Genomic DNA, 23548 nt, shown 5'->3' on the forward strand with positions numbered 1-23548 from the left:
TCCGGACAGTAGCTGCTGACGGCCAGCTGTATCAGCAATGACGTGACTCACCCGGAACGATGCTTCGGTCGCGGCATTCGTTTTTGAAGTATGTTGTGTGAAAAGTGACTGCTGTCTGGGCAACTGGGATTTTAATTCCATCACTTTTCTCTTTCTCAGCTCGCTTTTTGGCAGGATGTTTGTGTCCTATTTTCCATGAACAGTCTGAAAATGCCGCTCCACATTACCCTTCTTTGGTAATGCGATGGTAGACCAGCAGATGAGGCGAACGCACTACGAAAATGTCATCGTGAAAAAAAGTCCTTCTCCAATTCCATATGAAAGTGATACATTTTTGTATTCTTACTTGGTCCGGCTCCCTCACTCATTTTATACCCTGTCTTAAATTTAAGAGAAAAAAATGAGGGCTAAAAATCGGAGGTAACTTGCTGACTAGCTTGCAAGTTTTGCTGCACTTCGCGCCGTTGTTTGTGTGTCTGCAGTGACCTCAGCGGCCCTGTTTATCAATCAAGTGACAGGATGGATGATCGGCTGATGTCTATTTTTTTAATGTCATGCGATCTACCAGTATTACCTTTGTGATCGACTGGTAGCTCGCAATCAACGTATCGAGCACCCCTGCTCTAGATTGTCCGTAGGCGTGAATGGGAGGGTGAAGGGTTGGATGTCACTATCTGTAGCCCTATGATTGACAGCTAACCTGGCCAGGTTACACGCTGTCGGCTGGGATTGGATCCAGCTGTTCCTGTTCTTCAGAAGGGTAAATGGATGAATATATCTAAATGTTCATAATTTATAACTTATAAGATATTTGAGGTATTTTGGGCTCATGCCTCGGAGGTGTGATGGCAGCTTTGCTCACTGCAGCCAAAGCATTAATCTTCTCCTCAAGTCATTGATTTTCCCATCTCAGCTCTGCTGTCTTGGTCAAATGAAGGATTAGCTGCTGCTGAAAAAGCCTTTGTTTTGGCAAAATTCTCCAACCTCACGTTTTTGTGGACAGATCATGTCGGTGACCAGGTCGCCTCCCTGTCCACTAGGACCAATCGGCTCTCGTCGTATTTCTCTCTCAGCAACGGCCCGGTCCTTCATCCTCCAGCATCTCTCAAAGGCTCCTCATCCATCCAGGATTTATGTGATTGCCGCTGTTTGAAGTGTTGCTTGTAAATTAAGGACGCTAACTGCAAATCTGAGCCGTGTTTTTCAGTCTCATTGATATTCTGCAAAAGAGCAAATTGGATGTGAATCGTGGCTGTTGGTGTGATGACAAACAAAAAAAAAGCACAGAAGAAAGTTGAAAGAGCATTTTATTATCAGCTCAGTATTGTTAATATATATCGATAAAACTAAGGTAGACTATTGAGTGAAGTGGTGCATTCACTGAACATGCACAACTCTTGCAGAATGATTGTTTTTTTTTGCATTTAGCACTGTGTGTGTGTGTTTGTGTGTGGATTTGTGTGTGTGTTAATCTGTAACATTTCATAATACAGCTCATGTTTCATTGCGAAAACAATACTAACTAATCATAGTAATTTCCCAGAAAGTATGTTGTTCTTTCGCACAAATCCTTCCACACACATCCAACTTATCAGTTCCCACTGGTACTTGAATGCAGATATGATGGAACAAAATACCTTGTAGGTACCTGGTATTTACAAAATAGTTACAATAAAATATGTACAGATTTTCTCTTAGAATACTGTAACCAGTACTTAATAAACTCTTGCAATAAAATATCTCTTACTCATCCAATAAAATACAATGTGGGTATGCAGTACTTAGAAAAAAACGATAGTATTATCTGTTTTCACTTCTCACTGAAACACAATGTAGGTACCTGGAACTTTCAAAATACATGAGGTTTACTCCATCTTCCATTTCCTCTCATAAGGGTTTTTTTTTTTTTACCAGGTACTTAAAAATACTTTGTTACATAAAATACTTACATTCTTTGTACTTTTTTTAAAATACCTCTTTATTGGTTTCCTAACAATAAAAATACTACTCGCTCCTTGTGTGGCGCATGTATTCAAGTCCCAGTCGGTACTGATAAATATTTCAAACGCACATGTTCATACAAGAAGGTTAAAAGTGTACTCTCTGGAAAATTCCAAGGTGATGCCAAACTGGTTCAGTCTAAAACACGAGCTGCTACTATGAAGTTTGTTTCTTTGTAGTAAAAGAAGCCCGTATGAATGCCTTTCGCCACCGAACACAAATCACAGTAATTCAAGTCAAGGTTGTATCTCTGGAAAAAAAAACAAACAAAAACAAAACAACCTGGAACTAAACCATGTTCTCGCTGCGCCATGTCTCCCGGCGCTCGAGTCCAAAACCTGTTTCCATGCAGATCTCCCCCCGCCCGGCTCAGGGAGGGCTAGCGTCCCTGCGTGCGGGGCGTCAGCGGTCAGCGTTCATCTTGCGCAGCTTTGCCGGCAGGTTGTCCTCCGGCCTTCCGCCGGCTGAGAGGAGGGGGCTGTGCATGGGGCCGGGGGCCGGGGACAGAGGAGCTGGCAGGCTGTGGTGGTAAAGGTCCCCGGTGGACTGAGTCATGGGTTCGAAGCCCACCTTGAGGGACTTGAGCTGCAGCCGGTTCTCTGCCTCTGGGCCGGACGAGGAGCTGAGGCGCTGGAGCTTCAGGGGCAGGTCCCCCGTACTGCAGGCCTTCTCCGAGTGCTGGGAGCTCAGCATTAGCACCTTCCTTTGCAGGTCCTCCTTGCCGGAAGAACTCATCCTCTGAAGCTTGCTCGGTAGCCGACCCCCGGCGCCGCCGTGGCGGCCTCTGTCGTCCGAGGTGTTGATGCAATCCACGGAAAACACCCGGTCACGGTGAGCGCCGTGGCTCTCAGTCAGTGCGGGGGTGGGAGTGGACAGGGGCGATGGCAGGGAGTTCTTCTCCTCATGCTCCTTGACGCTGTACGAAGGTGTCGGTACCTCGAACGTGCTGTGGAACTGGGAGTAGTCCACTCTGAAGAAGCCCTCCTCCAGTGACATCACCGGCAAGAATCGATGACCCCACAGCACCTCGTCCTCAGTATACGAAGTCCGCGCCTGGCATGTCATACCTAGGAGAGAAATACGGCGGTGTAATAATTCAAACATCTGTCATTAAACGGGAAAGTCCATTAAAACTGTTATTGGCTGATAAAGTTGAACAAAACAGGGTTGTATCCCCTGCGATGATTTCATTCTGCTCTCTAATGCTTATTGAATTACTGCCTCGGTCACATTGTGTGGGTTTTGAAACACTCTCATGCCAGTAAATCCATCGAGCGATGCCGTCCAATTCCGTATAAAACGCTTCACAGATGCAGACTTCGTCTTTTCATATCCCGAGCACATCAGATTAAATGAACTGTGGCAGGAGCCCGAGCAGGGTGATGGCCTAACTCGACAGTTTCTGATTTCCTCACATTAATATGAATAGATATTGAGTTTTGCCGTCGCCCGTTCCGTAAATCCCCCTTTGTTTAACCTGATCGGAGAATTACACCCTGACACCCAGCGGCCTTCCTTCATTGGCGGACAAATCCGCAGACCCTGTCTCTACATGCCGCACCATAATGGTGAAGATCGCTGACATAAATTCTCTGTCTTTTTCCGTCTGATTAACCGACCAGAGAAAATAACGGCGTGCTCTTCTGTACACAGTTCCTGAAGAAACTTGTAGTTGGGTTACAGATTGATCCTTGAATCAATCTCACCGCCGTTACATGGGATGTATCCTGGTGCGTCAGTCAAATAACAAATGATCCTGATCTACCGGTACAATGAGTAAATATTGATGTGCATGATATCACCCACAAGTGCAATTTTTCAAAACACTATCTGCATCCTGTGGGTTATTTACTGACACATTAGTTTACGGTTGATCTTTTAAGTAACCTAAGCATTTAATTTTAACGAGGCTTACTGGCAGTTGGCAGCAAAATAAGAATAACATGCAGTAGCTGCATGCTGACTCCAGCCATCTTTTTCATTATTCTTCATATTTTACATTTAATGATGACGTAATACTGTTTGTGTCGACGCGTGTGTCTGTTTCCACCTCTTACAAACTCCACTTCTCTGCCCTCTGACCTTAGGTTTGTAAAAATATGTCTTCTTTATTTTTTGTTTTGGGCCCTTCATAATCAATAAGCATTTAGTGCTTTTATTTTTCGTATCCAATGGCTCCTCCGCAACCCGAGCTTCCCCGTAAAACACTCCAACCGGCTCCCGAGTAGGAGTCTGATCCCGTCCCTCTGAGGGATGCGTGCCGTGTTATGTCATACCCTGATGCTATTCCAGGCTCACTACTCATCTTCATCCCGAACAAAACCTTCAACAGTCCCGCATCTGCACAAAGGTCACATTTGTTCTTAATTAGCCCAAAGGCTGACTTTCATCGCAAGGGTGAGACCAATCCATCTGTCCGACTCAGCGGTCCGATCGTGTCTTCATGACCGCTGACTGGAGCTGCTCAAGATGGCGGTGAGGCTGGTGCGTCATGAGCTGTTTAATATTTAAGATATACAAACTCTTAGGACAACAATGAGGATGATGGCATCCCTGGAGGAGGATTTTCAAATTCTTGCCCGCAGCCTTTTTACCGCTGCTGTTTCCCTGACACGTCCTGATGCATCAGCTTCTCCCCGGGTCTCTGCCCGACCCCGGAGGAATTTTAAATGGGGCAAAGACAGAGATGCAACATTTGCATGGGCATGAGGGGTGCATCATCTGCGAATAAGGGAAAGTACAGTGTACGGGTAGAGCAAGTTTGTTGGACCGCAAAGATGAACAGGATGTGGACGGGGCAGGAAGAGTCTTGATCCGCAGGGACAGGCAAAGCGGGTTGGCAGAGCGTTGACTAATCTTCCCTCTCTGGAAAGGATGACAAATTATGCTGTATTTACATGCACCTTACTACAGCTGTGGTGGCGTTTTTTTTTTTAATTTGGTCTCTGAATCTATAGCAAGAATAGCGAGTAGTACAAAGACATGGCAAGAGGCATCTGGATATTTGTGACATTTTCAAAATAAAATGGCATGACTGATGGTCAATTGGCTCTACAATGAAAACAAGTCAGTTGTTGGGAGAGATGGCCCATAGGGGATGACTCGGAGGGATGGAGGACAAGGAAAAGTAATATGCACACACACTCACACACACACACATATGGACCTCAGGCATTCGTACACACACGTAAAACTGACTTCAAGTGAAAGTTGGCTGACTGTCTATAACGGCTTGAAAAAGTCTCAAGACTCTAAATTGTCCTTCGGTGTGAATGATTGGATGTCTCTCCAGGCTCTGTGATTGACAGCTGAAATGTCTGGGATACACCGTGCCTCTTGCTCCGATGTCAGAAAGGATTAGTTCAAGGACGAGCACTGCACTGTTTGTGTTTGTGAAATAAATAGTAGAAAGAATGAATGAATGATGGGAGGAGAGAGGAAGAATGTCCAGTAATCCATTAGAAGTGCTTCAACAAGGGCTATTTGTTTTCTACATTATCTGTTTTTTCAAAAACTTATAGTCACTCTACTTAACATTCAATCATTTTGTAACTACTTTTGTCCAAAGGAACCACTGATCTTTTTCAGCCTTAACCCCGGACAGTTAAGACTTTCCAATACACACCGCCACAAGTTGCTGGTCCCAACAAAAATGTCTCTCAATACATAAAGTCATTTTTGATTACATTGCAGGTCATTTGCTTCACTTCAGCAGAGGCTGCTATCTTGCATTTCGAAAAATATAACCTAGTGGCCATTAGATTCAATCCCAACTCTACCTAAGATATTGTGAGTCGATCCGTGTCAGGGAAACCATCGCAGACTGAGGAGTGGGATGGACCTGCAGAGTGAGAAGAAATTCGTTTGGTCTGGAGCGAAGGCATTTGGGCGTTTTGTCAACAGTACTGACAGAACCCGATTTTAGACGGTTCAGATCATTTCACTTTTCACGTTGACAGAGGCTCCTTGAAGCTGCTGTCTGCTGTGCAGACTGAGCAGAACAGGCAGTCACACACCAATGGACCATTTGACGCTTTGGACAACAGAAAAAGAAAATAAATACTGTTATCTCCTATCAATACATCGACATGATGATGGGACCGAGCAGAAATGACGGAGGGGATTATCACCCCCTGAAATATAAAGACAATCTACGTAAACATAACTGTATTTTTACTCGCTGGCTGTCACGGCACAAGAAAGTCTAATGGCACAAATGACCGTTTTTAAAAGGCATAATAAACAAACCATTTCATCCGTTTGAAATGTTCTTGGGAGCGCAAAGCTATTCTGAGCAGACAAAACCCTCTGAGTTTGGGATTGCATGGTACTGACTCAGAGCAGTGGCTCTCAGTGTAATGAGAGCGCACGTCCGACCTAGCAGCTTTGCTGTTTTCACATCAGCGGAGGCAAAAAAGAAGAACGAGGTGTTTGAATACAGAGTCGAGATTTGTTGGCAAGATTTCATTGGAAGGTTCGGTACTTTTCTTAGAGGAAGCGAGGAAGAGATGAGACAGGAGATGATGGTCGACCCGGTCGGGACGTGTCACCGAACATTAAGCGGCCAATACTTTAACCGCGAAAGCAATTTATTCCGTCTTCACAGCACAATCTTACTGCTGATTGGTCACATACTTTTTCAGAATTTAGAAGAAGACGGTTCATTTTCAAGGAAAAAGGCCAATGCTCCGTTTCTCTTGCTGGCTTCAGAGCCGCCTGCGTTCGGAATGGAAATGACAATATCAGCGTTGATGATAGGATTTATAATTTAACGTGCACCCTAAAGTATTTCTGAACGAATTATATAACCACAGCGCGATGAATAAATTACACGCAGACATTAAAAATCTGCATTTGATGCTTTGAAAAATTAAAGGACACAAATATAAAAGACTGAGAGGATGTGGAAGTGACTCCAGTCCAGTCCCAAAGAGGGTGGAGTGAGTTCATTGACCTTGAGCCTGACGTCATGGTGATGAGTTTATGGAGGTGAAAAGAGACGGTCAGGCAGCCATTAATCCTCACAAAATGATCCATGATGTCATCAGACATAAATGGAAAAAAGGAGGGCTCCCCCATGGTTCTCTCTCACAGGGTTAACGGTAGATGGTCCCCACTTATACAGCGACTCCATCACCTTTTGGTTCCAAAGCACTTTTCACAGGATCACATTCACATACACAATCACACACTGATGGACGCAGAACTACCACGCAAGGCGCTAAGCATACCATTGGGAGCAACTACGGGTTTAGCGTCTTGCCCGAGACACTTTGGCATGCGGAGATGAAGGAGCCGGAGATCGAACCGCCGATCGTCCGATTGGAAGGTTGCCACCCTACCAACTGAACTCCGGCTGCCCAGCAGTGACACCACAGAGTGACATCTTGAGAGAAATGTTGCGTCTTATTTGAAAACACCAAAGTCAAAGTCCTCTCGCTTGCCCCTCACATACAGGGCTGGACCAGCCATCCGGCAACACGGTTATCTTCCTTTCTTTTCTGCCAGTACATCAACAAGCTGGTATTCATTTGATCGACAGCAGGCTGTCTCAGGCCCTCTATTATCCTCCCCTCCTCCAGCCCCCTGGTGTTGTTATCCTTACAAAACATAATTCATGTTTTGTCCCCGTTCATTGTTACTAACCCAAATAAGAAGATCACCGTCTCAGCGGTGATTTGTTTGTGAACGTGTCAGTCAGTGTTGATGCTGAGGAGGCCTGCTGGCCACCATGGTTCTCACACACGTGCAGTGGAGGTCTGCTTTTTGCTAAAGTGGTCTTTGTGCAGAAAATTGCAACGATAATTGTGCATCACACACACTGCTGTTGTACATTTTCTGATGCAAACTGTGGAAACGTCAGGTCACGTGACTGTTGACACCAGTGGGCATGTTGCAAGTTCACCACTGAATGTCATTCCTACTGTCCCCTACCGCCTTTTTATTTTAAAACTTTAGCCTTGGTGATTCCTGTAGTGAAGCGCAATGGAGGGTGAGATGTTCGCACACTTTCCCCCGTTAGCGTCTGAGCTCTACGTGTTCATGATGCCTGGTGGTTAGCCACACTGCTAACTCTTGGCAATCCAAAAGAGTATCTTAGCCAGGAGTGCTCAATCAGCACTTTCTGAACGTGCACATCCGGTGAACATAACTGTTTACATTTCAATTCCATTCTTTCTTTCAAATTATACATCCTGTTACTACTCTTTAAATTTCTCTGCACTGTTTACATTTGTTTTCACTGTGCAGGGAAACACATTTCCAGACTGTACACATGACAATACACGCTGTGAATCTTGAAAATGGTAACAAAAAAAAACAAACAAACACTGTGGTGATGATGCTAGCAGTGAAGATGGCTTCAGTGATGACTTAATGATCAGATGACAACTTTTATATGCTTCCTTTGGCATGTTTCAGATGTGCTAATTTTCACTAACTACCTTGTTTGGCACACTTTGAATATCACGCCTTCATAATTTAGTAATAATTGTTGAGGCGGACCAACAGTCGCTTCCTGTTCTGAGAAACCTGACCCCCGACTTCAAGAGCTGGCGTTATTGGTTTATCACCATCTATAAGTTGCAGACATAAATACTGTGTTGATTATAGTTCTAGTATTATGGTAATGAGAGCTGAGCGTGGGCACTGACCAGACAGTCGGCCTTGCTCCTCAGCATGTTATTAAGGATGATGGAGGGTTAGTGTGGACGCCCTTCTCCAGCTGGGTTAGTTTGCCATCTTTATGAGGGCAGACGTTTCCTGGCAAGGAAGTGACATTGTTGAAATCAGCCCTCGAGGTTGGGGATGCTGATTGAAACGTTCAGCAAACATTAGATTGCTCGCTTATATTTCCCCCGGCAAGCTAAAATAGTTTTTAATATAGTTCTGATCGTCTCAAAGCAAAAAAACATAAACAAAAATTATTTTTCCAACCCACTTTTAGTGACAAGGAGAGTGAGGGCGGTTGTTTTTTCTTTTAAGACTTTTTTCAGTGTTTACAAGGCTAGGTGATCAAATGATGGTATGATAACATGAGGTCAAACAAGAAAGGCATTTCGCTAGTTACCTGTATAAAGAAATGTTTTTCAAAAATGGGCAAAGGGCAAATGATTTGTGACGTCACAAGTCACCCACTGGCAACAAGGGCAAACGTCTTGTGGTGGAAATATGAAAATCACCGGAGCTGGTCTGTTCCAATTAATGCTGATGCAGTGTGAGCGTGACAGGATGTCGTCGCCCGGAGGAAGGCAGCGCCATCGGGGTGTCCTACATCAAACCCGCTCCGCTCAGCAACATCACAGAACACCTGATGGCGTTTCAGAGAAAACACGGACCGTGTTCGCCGCCGACCCCTCCCTCCCGCCAGCACTGTGGTTTCTCCTGCAGCGGTGGGAGACGTGAGGATTATTAAGTCGGATAAGAGGGAGAGAGAGCGAGTGAGCGGGCGAGATTTATTTGTATTGGACTTCAGGGGAAAATCGTTCCGTTAAATATGCAACAGAGAGAGGGGTGTTTGTTGCGGGGGCCTACTCCAGCAGCGCCGCCTGTCTTTTACAGCGGAGTTCGTTCCGGCCCCGCTATAAGAGACTGAATATTTCAGGGGCTCAAAATTACCTCTGTTCTCAGCTGTCGTATGAAGGAGGGGGTTCGGGGTGCGTGTACTGTAACTTTTACTAACCCCCTCCCCACCGGCTCGTTCATCAAACTGACACGCATCCATAACCACAGGCTTTTATTATGCATAGAGTGGGTATAAACCAATCCTGCAGTAATAAAATACCCAGCATAATTCAATCAGCATGTCAGTCTAATGTGTTGACGTCGCTCTTTGCCTGTTTTCCCAGCTGTTGTGTTCTTCAAACATGCCAAAGTGGCAGATAAGTGAGATTTCAGAATCTGGATTAGGAGTAACGCCAGCCTAATCTGGGCTGATACCGACACAAAGGATTGCGTTTAAGATCGTAAGATACAAAGAGGAAAAAGTAAAAAAATGTTAGATTGAAGGGCTGGAGTAATGTAGAATGTGAGTTAGACGAGGGAGTCCTCACCAGTGGTCTCCACGATGCCCTCCAGGATGACGACGATCTCAAACTGCTCATTCATGAGCGAACGCTGGGACAGGTCGAAGAAGGGGCTCTTGGGGTTGATTTCGTGGCAAATGGTGAGAGGGGAGACCAAGAAGAGCTGGTCGGCACCGGTTCCGAAACCCACATCCAGCTCACACTGGTCCAGGGGCAGGAACTCCCCCTCCGGTGTCTGTCGTGACTAAGGGAGGCACGGAGACAAAAGCAGAGATAGTTGTAAATTCAAGAGGAAAAACCAGGGCAGACAAAATACAGGATGACTTCTTTCGGCATAACATCAGAGAATAGTTGAAATGAGTGACAAATTAGGATTACGGGTGAGCCCACTAGTGCAATAAATCCAAAATTGTCACGAAACTTTTGAAGTAGATCCAATGATCTAATGTCGACACTAGCTGGCAATAAAGGGAGAAAAAGCCTCGGTAAGATTCTGTTGCAAAGTCTGTTGTCGACCTGTCAATCCACCACGACCTTCGAGCAACGCCAAATTAGCTCAATATGAAACAAAAACAAAACAAAATACAAGGTCTTCTGTTTGGCTTTGTCAAACTTACTGAAATCACTTTGGGGGAGTTTTTTCCAACTCTATAAGGCTTTTCCCAAGTCTCTGAACGACCAACTAGCAACTAGCTACGGTAACTGACGTTGTGCTAGGTTAGCCGAGCAGGCAAGCTTTAGGGGACACGAGAAATATGGTAGTGAAGGAAATTGGTTCAAATTTACCCGCGGGAATGCATCACGGGACGACAAAGGAATGCCAAACTCTGTATTTTTCCCCCTCGTGTAATCGATCACACACCCCGTAGCTTTGTGCGGGGCACCCCAAGTGCCCAAATTCCAAGAGTGTGTAAGACAAGTCCATTAAAATGGACAAATTACTGAGCTGAAAATGAGCAGAATTAAGAATTTTTCATAAAATTGTTTGTTTCAGAGTGTTTTCACTTACCTGTCTGCTTTTCAGTTTTGTTACAATGTGAAAACTTGAAACCGGAGTCTGAGCGCAGCTAGCAGTGCTACTAGTCTGCACTGGAAACTGCATCCGCCTTGTGGAACTTCAGATTCGCAAACGCACCTGCATGCCAATGCACTGCTTGGTGTGTATGTTTGTTTGAGTGTGTGTGTGTGTGTGTGTATGTGTGTGTGTGCTCTGACGGTGAATTTAGAACATACCCTCATTATAGAGTGTTTAGACTAGACTGTTTACAAATTCAGGCAACTATGAATTACAGCAATTACCTGAGCTCTTCAAACCAGGTCTAATTCCACGATGCATGTATGAATGATATCTTAGGGGTACACAAACACACACACACACACACACACACACACACACACAAACACACACACACAGACATCTCCAGACGCCTCTCTTTCAAATTTTTTCCATCTAAGTCACCTCAGAGTGACAAACCCAAACCAAAATATCAAGGAAAAATGACACCAGCGCGACTGGAACACAGGTGATCAACTGTGAGAAAATTGGGACAGTCAACAACTCAGGACCGCTAGAGCTGTTCATCGACTTTGTGTTTTCAGTGACTGTTAGTGTAATATGCGTATCTGTAGCGATATAAAGTGCACATTAATATATCAAAAGCATATTTTTAATTGGATGTGCTTTTTTTCGGGTAATATTTTCTCTTTTCTATCTAACAATGTTATCAGCTGTCTGTCTCAATGCTGGTTAAACTGGTGACGTGCCCAGGCGTCATCTGACCCTCTGGCAGCCATGACAGCAGGTTGCAGACTACTCCATCTGCGAATCGTCCAACAAACTTCGAGATGAGCCCGGTGAACCGAGCCCCCTGGCGCGGAGTTCACATCCTTCAACCGTAAAAAACGAGCGGAGGGTGAATTCGACCGCGGCCCTGAAAACCCGTCGGATCATCAAAGCGGAGCCCCGAGAAACGATAGCTCACCGAGGCGGAAAGCATCCTGCCAAAGAGTTGCTCTTTTGAAAGGAGCGCAGCCTCCGCAGATCCATTTGTGGATTGCATATCTGTGCTGAGACGAAGGGAGGAAAGGCAAGTTTGAGGATTCTGGCAAAGAAAAACCAACATGTGAGAGGCTTGTTAATGTTTTATACTTTGAAGGACGGTTGTATCATTCAACATGTCTCCTGGAGTTCTTTATTATTCCAGCCGCCCGAAAGAGGCAAATTGTACAAAATAAATGATGCAAGATCTCTCCCCCCCCCCCCGACCGCTGCGGCTGCAGACTTGGTGCTTCACGTCAGCTTCCAGACGCGACGTGCAGACGGGTGTTTGAGGAAGCGGCGCTCGGACAGGCCTCGCCCACCGAGCGCTAACTGGTGCGGAAGCATTTAGCTGCCTAGACGACGTCGAAGAAGAGGGTCAGGGATCTCCAAAGTATTTTTTTCTTCCTGTCTTACTCAGTCTAATCCATCTGCTCACTTTCCCTCCCCCCGACCTGCTTCCCTCCGCTCAGCGGCGTGTTTTCCCTCGTTCCTGCGGGCTCACTTACATTCAAAACCCTTCTGCTGTTTTTTTGTTTTTCGAATTTTTCACTTTTTTCATTTTTGTCAGCTTGGAAAAAAGGTAGAATCGAGCAAAAGTAGAAAGAGAGTGTTTCAGAGCTCGTTTGAGTTTTTGTCTATTTCTCTGTCAGTTAAAAGGAAACGCTTCATCTTCCCTGGTCCTGCTGCTGTTTTATTACACCTCCGACTAATAACTCAGATTTGACAGCCCCCTCCCGCATTATTCCTCTACGACAGGGTTGATAATAATTACAGAGCTCTCCCACGCAGACACACACAGGCCCACGCTATCTTTCCCCCTTTCTGTCATTTCTGTAGCTATTGTTTCATCCTGTAAATGCGCATACTCACAAATCCAGACAGAAAAAGGCAATTTTCTTCTTGAGCGTTTATCAACCGTTATCGTTATTAGAGATATACTTGGTAAAGCCACAAACTTAGTGGCTCGGTGACAACGGTCAGGCTGATATACCAGAAAAAATGGCACAAAAGTGACGTTTGAAACCACTGGGCCACGATCTGAGGCAAAGGGTGTTTCACACAGTGACTAGCAATCCCACCGGACAGCAGGGAGGTCGGTTTTTGACTGGGTTCTCTCCATGTTCTCCATCTACATTCAAAATATTATCTTAAGGTTCATTGAAGACTCAAAATTGTCCATGAGTGTGAATGAGTAAGGGAACGAGGCCCCGTGATTGACGGGTCCAAGTTAGACCCTGCGTCTTGGACGACGGTCTGCTGCGATTGGCTCAAGACCCCTGTGAGCAAAATTATGGGTAATGAATGAATGAATGAACAGAATTTCACTCTAAAAAATAGACTTTCATATATTTTTGACACAAAAAGGGCGGCACTTCCGCCTCACATCAGGAATATCTGATTAGATTCCAACAGGGGGCCTCTCTTTGTAGAGTTTGCATGTTCTTCACTCCAGGTTTCCTCCCACAGTACAAAAAATACTCCTACAGGTCGACTCGAGAACCTAAATGCCCGGATGTATAGATAAGAGAGTGAATAGTTGTTTGTCTATTACTGGTCCATGATCGACAGTTGACCGGTGATCCGCCTGTTGTCCAATCAGCTGAGATCGGCTCCGGCACCGTTACGGCCACGACTGCAGGATAAGCTGTACAGATAATGGATGGATGTTTTATAAGTACTTTTATTGGGGTGCAACTGAAGTTCTGCTGGACTTTTATTTGTCTTGTCAAGAGCAATTGTCAGTACAGTTCAATATTTTACAAAAAAAAATCATCACGATTCCAAACTTCACCCTGAACTCTGGTGGGAGTCAGAATATGAATTAAGCACCTCTGGCCTTTGTCTCACAGATGCTGGAAAGCCATCCATCCATCCTGACCGTCAGTTGATCATTGCCATACTGGTTAACCCTCTGAGAATCACATTGTGAAATAGGTGAGTCAGCAGGCCTCCCACCGCCACTGAACCGTATTTCTCCTTCCTTTGAACAATAAGGAGTTTGTCCCTCTGGATTTACGGCGCAAGCGACTTATGTCAGCGGGTCTTTGTTCCACTTTCAGGTACTCAGTTTTCTGAATGCACTTCAGCATCATTCTTCCGTGTGGGTTATTGCAAGCTAGCTTAGGGAAATTTTACTTCATTTCGCTGTCTTTGTCACTTAAGATTAAAAAGATGGATGAGTGTATGCATACATTGACAGACAAAGCTCCTTACACATCCCCCGCTGGCACCCGCCCACGCCTCTACCCGCATAAAGATTCCAAGATAGCGGAGCTACTCTCTTTTCCCGTGAATCTGACACTGTTCCAGCAGATAAACTAATTGTTCTCCCTGATGTACTATATGGAGACAACGCGAGGACTTATCATTTTCACAAAGCCCTTTGGGGGAAGACGGGAAGCCTAAAAGCTCCAAATAGAGATGGAAAAACAAATTCATTGGCTCTTATTTAAAAAAAAAATCATAACAAAGTCGGGACGGCGCTCATGCTTTGGGGAGAGAATCAAAAAATCCAAGTCGGCTCGTAACAGGCGGGCAGAAGCATCGGCCTTTTGGCAGCATTGCCCTTACTCTTGTTGATACTGACATTTTGCTTTTGGCAAATTTCAATAGTTAAAAAGTGTTGGTTAAGCGAAATAACCAAGATCTAACCCATCCATCCATCGTCTGCTACTTATCCTGCACGCAGGGTCGTGGGGGATGCTGAAGCCTATCCGAACCTATCGGGCGAGAGGCGGGTTACACCCTTGAATGGTTGCCAGTCAATCACATACGCTAACAAACAACCAAGATCGAATCCAATAATAGTTAATTCCACATATCGTAGTGGACAACCAGGTGCCCTCCATGATATGGTACTAGAGACAAACACAAGACACCTGGTCAAGCTTAGCTGTTTCTATGGGTCTGTGTGTGTTTGTACAGATGTAATACTGTTGAAGCTACGCTAAAGACACCCAAGGCACGACACCATGAGGAAGAACACTGGCTGGTCCCCTTTCAGAAGCCCCAGAGAGGTCACTCTAACACGAGCCCCTTGCAGGAACTTTTTGCAGTCCCTACAACCTTCTCAGGAACAAGTCAGTTTCTTTGTGCATTTGGACAGCAAAGGTGCCAGGGACCATGGACTTCAGTTCCTAGAACCGAACCATTTTAGCTCAGTTTAACTGAAACTCTTATGAGGCAGGTGCTTGAAGATTGGTAGAACTCATAAGCCACGTCCGTTAGGAGATACTTCTTGCAGACATCTGAGTGTCATTTTTAAAAACTATTGGTGTAACTGGTCGGCTGTTTTTCTCAGAACTTGCAATAAATGGACAGAACCAGCAAGAAGTGGACCAACAAAGAGGTCTGAGCTCTTCTTGCGTGCTACACCACAGAGGGGTTTCCAGGGCTCACTGCAAAACATAAACATTTTGACCAAAATAAGTATGGAGTTAGCTAATGGCGGGAATTTCACATGGCAAAACAGTGCAAGGAGGAAATAACAACACTTCAAGACATTTAATAGTCCATGGTTATTATTTCCACCATGCAGAACATGAATGCCGTGGGAACTTTTCTCTCTATGTTGCCCACGGTCGTTTGTTTTTGAGTGTGGCACTTAAGGTGCACGTCATGCCAATCCCTACCGCGCTCCCTTGCTGCCTGTGTCAGTGCAAAACTAAAAGGTTCCCTTTGAGGAGGGGAATTTTCAAAACAAAGTATTCAAATAACGTTTTTGCTCCGAAAGTGACTGTGGGTACAGCTGGAGGAATATCTAGAGTGCGTCTTGAAAAGTTGCTACACGGCGTCTCATCAGTTATAGCTTTTGGATAAAACCATCGAGTAATTTGTTTCTTTTACAGAACCTGTTGATTCGTATTTTGCTGAAAACTGACACCCTGATCGCACCAGGTAAAGTGTGGTTGTGTGCGTGTGTGATGGTTCAACCTGGAACCCTCAGTCTTTGTTTACCGGTTGTGAGTGTTCTGGTAAGCAGTGTTGCAAAAGTGCTGTGATTCATTTTTATTATTCATGTTAAAACTTTGGGAAAGTTCGCAGCCGGAGTTCTATCTTGATACTTTTCGTTTCTTGTATAACAAGCAGGCGTGCCCCGATATCTGGGACACTGTTAGCAGTTTATCAGGAAGTGTGTGAAAGTGGCTCTAGTCAACCCAAGCTGCTCATTACCATCAGAAAGAAAGGCTCACGGGGAGAGATTATCAGCTGTGTGAATGATTCTCACGGTTGAAGAAGAGAGATAAATAAAATTGATTCGACCAAGAGTGGGCCGATTTTCCCACTCAACATCAGCCCATACTCTGCCGGGCCCTCATCAATCTCCCAATAGCCCGAAGAGGGGGCGGCGGAGATTGCAAGCAATCGGGTCGCCTGACAGCCCCGGTTGAAACACACAAGCTTTCACGCTAAAAGATACCGCCCGCGTTTTCAAAAAAGGCCAGGACAGCCTGACATTTCAGCTAACGATTCCCAGACTGAGTGAAATGGACCGGGCAGATCCATCACCTGCCATGTGATCATCACGACTCACATCAATTCAGCCGTCTTACTGGGACAGAATGAACAGAAGCCGAGCGTAAACGAAAAAAACGACAGGCTAGCTTTTCCTCTTTATCTCCCAGACGAGCGCTGTAAAGATCACCGTATCCTTCGGCTTAAAGCAGCAGTCGGATTCATTCATCTCCCTCCAGGTTTAAAAAAACCACACTCAAGTGCTTCAAATGAAATACAGCCCAATTTTTTTCTTTTTTGTAAACCCTGGTTACTTCCTGTTGTTCTGCTTTTTCTTACTGCATTTGAATGGAACCTGATTTGAAATGTAAATGCGCTCCTGATAATTTGGGAAGCCTTCCCTCACTCAGATGCTTTCCGTGGGGATTTTTGGCCACTGGGAAGTCTTAATACTGCTTCACAAAACTTTTTGGGGGGCTGTGGAAGCACACAATCCTCTATGGAAATTGACTGTATTTATTTTGTGTCTACGTGCCCCGGTTCCTGTGCACAAGAGTGTCAGCGTGCTGTTTTAGTGTAATAACTCTCTGGAGTGAGCTGCAATTTCACTCCCTATGCAAATGTCTGAACTGGTACTGAACTGCTCAACCTTCCTCGCAGCTTGTTGGGCAGTGACAGACCTTGGCATACCGGGACCCCCCACAAAACCACGTACCTTTTCTGAGGTGAACCATCAGTGGTTGGTTCTCATCAGAGCAGCTAACGTCCCAATGATTGGGACGCATTTTTTACCCCCAGCTTCCAACACCTTCATAACATCAAGACATGACTCCCTGGTGAAAACAAACATTCATGTATTCATTACTCGGCTATTGCCGCACACAAGCAAGGGGGAAGAGAGGAGGGGTTTAACGTGGATGGGACACCTGTCAATCACAAGGCTACATGTGGAAACCATTCACCCACTTTTTCATACCAGTGAACAATATACAGTCTTCCATGAACCTATAGAGTGTTTGCAGACTGTTGGGGAGGATAGAAAACTGGAAGCGAACTTGAGGCCAGATGGGCACGGGGGAAGAACATGAGGATGGAGAAAACCCAATCAGGATCTGATTGAGAACTTTCCCTGCACGAAAAGCTTGTGAGGAAACCGAGTGTCTGTGAGGTGATGAGTAGGTACGGCAAAAATCCTCTTATGTGGCACGCACACATGGTTATGGGTAATCGGTGACTCAAATCCTCCACAACCAGGCCATTATGGAATCTCTATTTTTCTTTAGAAAGGGAATGAAAATGCAATTCCGCTTGTGATAACCGTCTGCATGTAGCTCAGGGTGCAATCTGCACGGGAGATGCGCCACCAAAAAGGAATTTCTCCCCCAGTATATCTCCGAGGCAGGAGATGCTGCTCAGAGAATGGGATTATTGAGGGAGGGGGTGAATAAAAAAAGTTTATCTATTTTATTTCTTTCGCACTCTCACTCCGGCTCCTCTGTACACTTTTTTTTTTTCGCAACTTGGCGTTGCTCTGATACCTGCTGAGGCTGCCGCATATTCAGCACAAAGCTGCGTCTCGGCTTCATAACGCTGGGGAATCTTTGTGACGGCACCCGGTGGACTTTCTACACTGTATTTCCGCCGCAATGCTCCAGCAGAGCCCCCCCCGACCCGACACCATGCAACTTCTGTCGACACACTGACCATTGCCTCTACTTTTATTCTCACTCGTTTCGATCCCGGACAAAAATAGCGACAACAACAAACAAAAAATAAAAAACAGCACTTCCTGTTTCAGGGCATTGATCCCCATGAGCTGATTGTGTTTTGCCACAGGCCTCAGCAGTCCGTCAAACTGGGACACCTTTCCCAGAGCCGGGTTCTAACCGCAGTCCATTGATAGCTTGGCTTTAGGCTACTCCCCCCTTCGGATTTGAAGCTGGTTAAATCTCTGCAGGTGTGAATAGGGAGGGGGTTTCTGACATAAACATGAGAAGAATAGACTCTCTGCTGCACCTGAGCTGCTCCATACCTGGCAAAAGCCTCTCTGACTGCTATTCCATCATCCACTACTGGCAGTTAGTTTGATTCCTCTAGCTGCTGCTGCGGAGGCCATCTCTTCTTTTTTTGTGCTGCTTCTGCAGTCTGTAGGAAGACACCTATTTCTGATTGAAACCCCAAGTATTTGCCTTCGTGCTTCCACAAATCACGTCGCTGTGCTTGGCTGAAGCCGGGCGCTCCCCCTTTGACGCAATATTTCCCCAAGCTTTTATCGGCGACAGAACAAGGTGGGAGTCTTGTATCAAGGTGCGGGCAGAGGGCCAGGGGCACACTCTCAACCAAAGGTCAGCTCGTGTGTGGAGTGAGCACAGCACTGGGGTGACAGCTCTGGGAGTGACAGGCCGGTACAATACAACAACAGCCTGAGGGCAGCAGACTTGTCCAAATGTATATCCTGATGGAATATTTAGTTTTACAAATATCAGAACACGAAGAACATAATGTTGGTTTCATCTAAAATCGTTTAATCTGCATCAAATGGAGCTCCGCGCATTTGTAGACTAGTTATGGATTCAAGACGCTAAGGCAAAATCTGAATCAAAGAAGGAGGCGAAAACCTCTGTGGAGAATCTACACACGATATCAAGGGTTTATTCTAGCGGTTTCTTTGGACTTTTATCGGACGTTAGTTTGCAATGACATGTCTTGCATAGTGTTTTGTCCCAGCAGCCCCAAGAGAAGTCCCTCCAGGGGTGTTCTGGTTGAAGTTGCATGAAAAGAAATGATAGTAATGGCTGGGAAAAAAACTCCTGCGGAAGAACAATCTCTAAAAAGAAGGCGTAGTATCTGGAGCCCATGGACAAACCCAGACAGAAATCCTCTAACGCTTCCCTGGTTCTCCCTCGGCAGGGAGTCTTAGTGCTGTTTCCGCTGAGGGGAAGAAATAAGCTTTACTTGTGAAGCACGTTTTTGAAATGTCACATGGATGTGATCGTGGTACACAGAGGGAAATTCAAACCCAGAGAATTATATTTTGCAGGAGGAAATTGAAGGTGTCTGCACAATGACTTCTTTTCAATTTGGTCTTTGTGATTGTTACACAATATCTCAGATGTTGGAGGTGTGTATTCCAAGTTTGCATGTCATCCTAGAGCTTCAGAGGATCTGTCTGAAGCGAATCAGGCCTGAAATGTGATCTGATCGTCCATATCTTAGGCTTTCGAGCGGAGCGAAGAGCGGCTTTTCTGCAAGTCCTCGGGTTTTGGAGGCAGCTGAGTTTCATCCCCGGAAGTTGCCGCGGATAGATTTCAAACATCTGACAGGCACTTCAATTCAAAGAAAAGCACCTCTGCGCCCCGAGATAGATTTGAATTTAATTACACCCAATTTGGTATCATAATAAAATCGCTGTTTGATTTACGGAAGATCAGCAAACATGAACTTTTAGAGGAAAGTTGTTCAACTGGCTTTTCTGTTTTAGTACCACTTTATGTTAAAATTTTTCACACAAGCCTTTGCACACACACACAAACACACACACACACACACACATATACACACATGCTGTTTCAAGTCCCGCTGCCAGTGACGTCTGTTTATGGTGAATGATGAGACTCAACTTGAGGAAGGTTATAGTTCAATAGCACCACCAACATTCCTGCACAGGGACTGCAGCCAGAGCTCTGCCATATTTTACCCCGAGACTCCTTTATTTATCTACCTTTTCAAAAACATTGCATGTAGCATGTACCGTCTAAAGGTGTGCTCAGCCAAAAACCTTGCTGATGCTCATGCAGGATGAGTCACTTTGTATTTTCGTGCTCTTTTCTCTGGCAGAGCTGCTGCAAAAATTCAGGCTCAGTCAGAGAGTCTTTGAAGCGAAAGAACAAGGTTAGACCACAAAGCCCCGGAGCTAAAATATAAAAAAAAGAAAGAAAGAAAAGGAAAATCAGGAGCACGGAGTGGATGCTGTATTTATTGTGTTTCACAGAGAGCTGCGGTGTAAAATGATGTGAGGCTGGAAACAAAGCTCTGGAAATGTATATTGATTGTAGTCCGGAGACAGAGGTAGTAGGGGGTTGGGAACCGCACAAAAACTAAAGTAAATAAAATAAAATCAAATTTGAAAAGAACCCCCCTACAACCCCCCGGGGGCTGGATCATGTTCTCGCATCTGCTCTCGTCTGCTCTTCGGGAGGCTTTTGTTGTAATGACTGTTTTACAGCTGGTTGTGATTTCTGTGTGCCTTTGTTTTGGGGAGAGAAAAAAAGGCAAAAAAATTAAAAAAAACAAACAAACAAACAAAAAAAAAAAACACAAACTCTGCATGTGAAGATGAAGAGGGGTGATGAAGCTTTACTGATGGCACCTCTGATTAGGATGCTGCGCGTTTACGACTCAATCTCGCGGGGGGAAATTGGGAGGTGCGTGTGCGGCTGCACTTAATGCTTGTGAGTTTTTGGCTGGCCTGTGAACGTGGAGTGTCGTTCCCACTCCCACTCCCACTCCCACCCCCTCCACCCTGCCTCCCTCTGCCTGCCTGCATGCATCATTAGGCTGACCAAGGCTGTGCTGGATGTGGCTGATGCAGAGGAGAGTACACACACACACACACACACGCGCGCGCGCGCACACACACTAAGCAAAATACACGCGCCGAGCACCTCACTAATGCTGCTTGTCTTTTTTTTTTCCCTCTTCTTTATTTTACGGCCCATTTTGCACATTGAACACGGATATGGCTGGAAGGAGCTCAATTATGATCATTAAAAGAGGAGGGAGTCATTTTACTCTTTAAGGGCAACTTTCTGCTTTGTAGCTCTTTTTTTTTTAATTATTATTATTATTTCCAGAATGGGAGGTTTATTAGTCATGCCCCATAGTGTATTGGTCTGGAACTCGGGATTCCATCCGGTGTGCAGAAAGCCTGCTGACTAAAAAGCTTCTGTCATTACATAACTTGCAGAGCTTTCCTCTCGCTGGTGATTCTCAGCCGAACTTCACCCTTGCCTTCCCCACCTGGCTGACCAGGTGTGGCCGGGGGTCGTCGAACTGACCCTCCAGGCGGCGGCGCCCGGCGGCCTCACCTCTACTCCTGCTGTTGATGGGGAGGCACCTGGCCGCCACCTGGCCTCTGCATCCTGCAGCTGCCGGATTATGGTAATGATACCCATAAGCCAGATTTGTTGAACAAGGCATGTGTTGTAAACAGGGTGGTGCGGGGACGAGGGGGTTTGGGTCTGAATCGAGCGGCTTTATTTCAATATTTGAATTGAATGGAGGAGAAGTGACAGATTTGAAAAAGCCTGTTTCAATTGGAGTTTCCTCTTTTTTTCTAATATGTAATGTCCTTCTGGCAGATCGATAGCACCCAATCTGTAAATCACTAGTAAATAATTGGCATAATATACCATGCACATTTGGTTAATTTATTTCTGATATCTGCACTTGTGGTTCGATCAGGAAACTGCCAATAAAGTGGAATGCAATCGATTCTTTGACATGAAATCCACTCCATCCCACCTGCTTCGATGTCGTGCACCCCCGTGTGTGGATATTTACGCTTACCTTTATGAGTTTGCACCTGATCTGCGCGGATACCATGTGGCTGTTGCGCAGGTTCCCCACGCGGAACATGAGGCAGAGTTTCCCGTCACGCTGGGAGATCACGGCGTCCTGGCTGAACATGAGCGTCTCGGCGCGCTTCTTGGGCTGGGACATCTTGATGAACATGCAGCCGATGAGGAAAGCGTCCACGATGGAGCCCAGCAGCGACTGGAAGAGGAAGAGGATGATGCCCTCCGGACACTTCTCCGTGATGTAACGGTATCCGTATCCGATCGTGGCCTCGGTCTCGATGAAGAACAGAAAAGCCGACGGGAAGTTGTACACGTTGGCCACGCACGGCGTGTAGGACGAGTCGTGGCCGTGATTCAGGTCCCCGCGGATGTAGGCGATGATCCACCACATGGATGCCATGACCAGCCAGGCGATGGTGTAGGTCAGGATGAAGATGAGCAGGTTCCATCTCCACTTGAGGTCCACCAGGGTGGTGAAGAGGTCGGACAGGTACCGGCTGGTCTCTCCGCCGAGGTTCCCGTGCTGCACGTTGCAGCGGCCGTTCTTCTCCACGAAGCGCTGCCGCTTCTTCTTCACCGGCGCCGCGAAGCCGCTCGCCCGGTTCGTGTTCACCACCTGGTAGTCCTCGCCGAATTTTCTACGGAGTGCTGCCATTTGGTCTCCGGTGGGGCCGGTCGGGAGGAGAGAGCCGGCGCTCAGAGCATGTCCCCCGGGCTGCCCGGCAGCGGTTACCTGCAGTGCGTAAAAGGAGCCATGGGGCACTTGACCGCGCACGGACCGAAACCGTTTAAAAATGTAATGTAAATGTTAAAAAAAAATAAAAAACGGTATATATCAGCACTTTAAATCGCAAAATGTTTCTATTTCAGTAAATATATAGGCTGAATCGGCTTGACTTGGCCCGGCGGAGCGACGCGCTCGTCTCAGCCTCCGGAGCCGCTCGCCATCCACAGCTTCTGGAGAGCCGTGGAGGATGAGGAGGAGAGTACAGGGAAGGGGGAGGAGGGAGGGGGAGGAAGGGGGCGTTACACGGCACGGGGTGAGAGTCTGAGAAGAGGGGAGGTGAGAGGTGAGCGTCATCTGCGCTCCGCGGGTCCAAATCAGTGAATGAGACGGAACTCCGGGACGATCGGAGGACGCGTCTCGGCGGTTCGATGTTTTGAATCGCCCTCGGGTTCCGACCGCTCTCCGGTTGGCAGCAGGAGAAGCGGAACTGCCCCCTGCTTCCAAGCTGGACTGTGCCACCTACCGGATCCGGCGACTCCGTGCACGTTTGACCTCACCTAGCGGGGAGTCAGGTGCAAGTGAGAATATGATCTGCTTAGTCTTTTCCTTTCGTCGGCTCATTTCGGTTGTCGTCCCGGCGAATCAACCTCCTCCATCGAACCATCGTCTCTGTGTCATCTTCTCTCTTACCAGCTAACTTCCTGCCCTCTTACACTAAATC

At 46.2% G+C, this 23548-nt stretch overlaps 1 protein-coding gene across 1 annotated transcript; it reads right to left on the reverse strand.

Annotated features, from left to right (window-relative positions):
• Positions 1–1290: 1290 nt before the first annotated feature.
• On the reverse strand, positions 1291–23106 carry kcnj19a (potassium inwardly rectifying channel subfamily J member 19a). Its single transcript, XM_086176169.1, has 3 exons — positions 22090–23106; positions 10053–10269; positions 1291–3068 (listed from the first exon to the last, which is right to left on the reverse strand). The coding sequence occupies exons 1-3, from the start codon at positions 22753–22755 to the stop codon at positions 2404–2406; spliced, it is 1548 nt and encodes a 515-aa protein (XP_086032295.1). The 5' UTR covers positions 22756–23106; the 3' UTR covers positions 1291–2403.
• Between the last annotated feature and the right edge of the window lie 442 nt (positions 23107–23548).

Source organism: Fistularia commersonii, chromosome 28 (genome assembly GCF_037954325.1).
Source record: "Fistularia commersonii isolate RoL2024-O1a breed Wild chromosome 28, RoL_Fcom_v1.0, whole genome shotgun sequence".
NCBI classification, from domain to species: domain Eukaryota; kingdom Metazoa; phylum Chordata; class Actinopteri; order Syngnathiformes; family Fistulariidae; genus Fistularia; species Fistularia commersonii.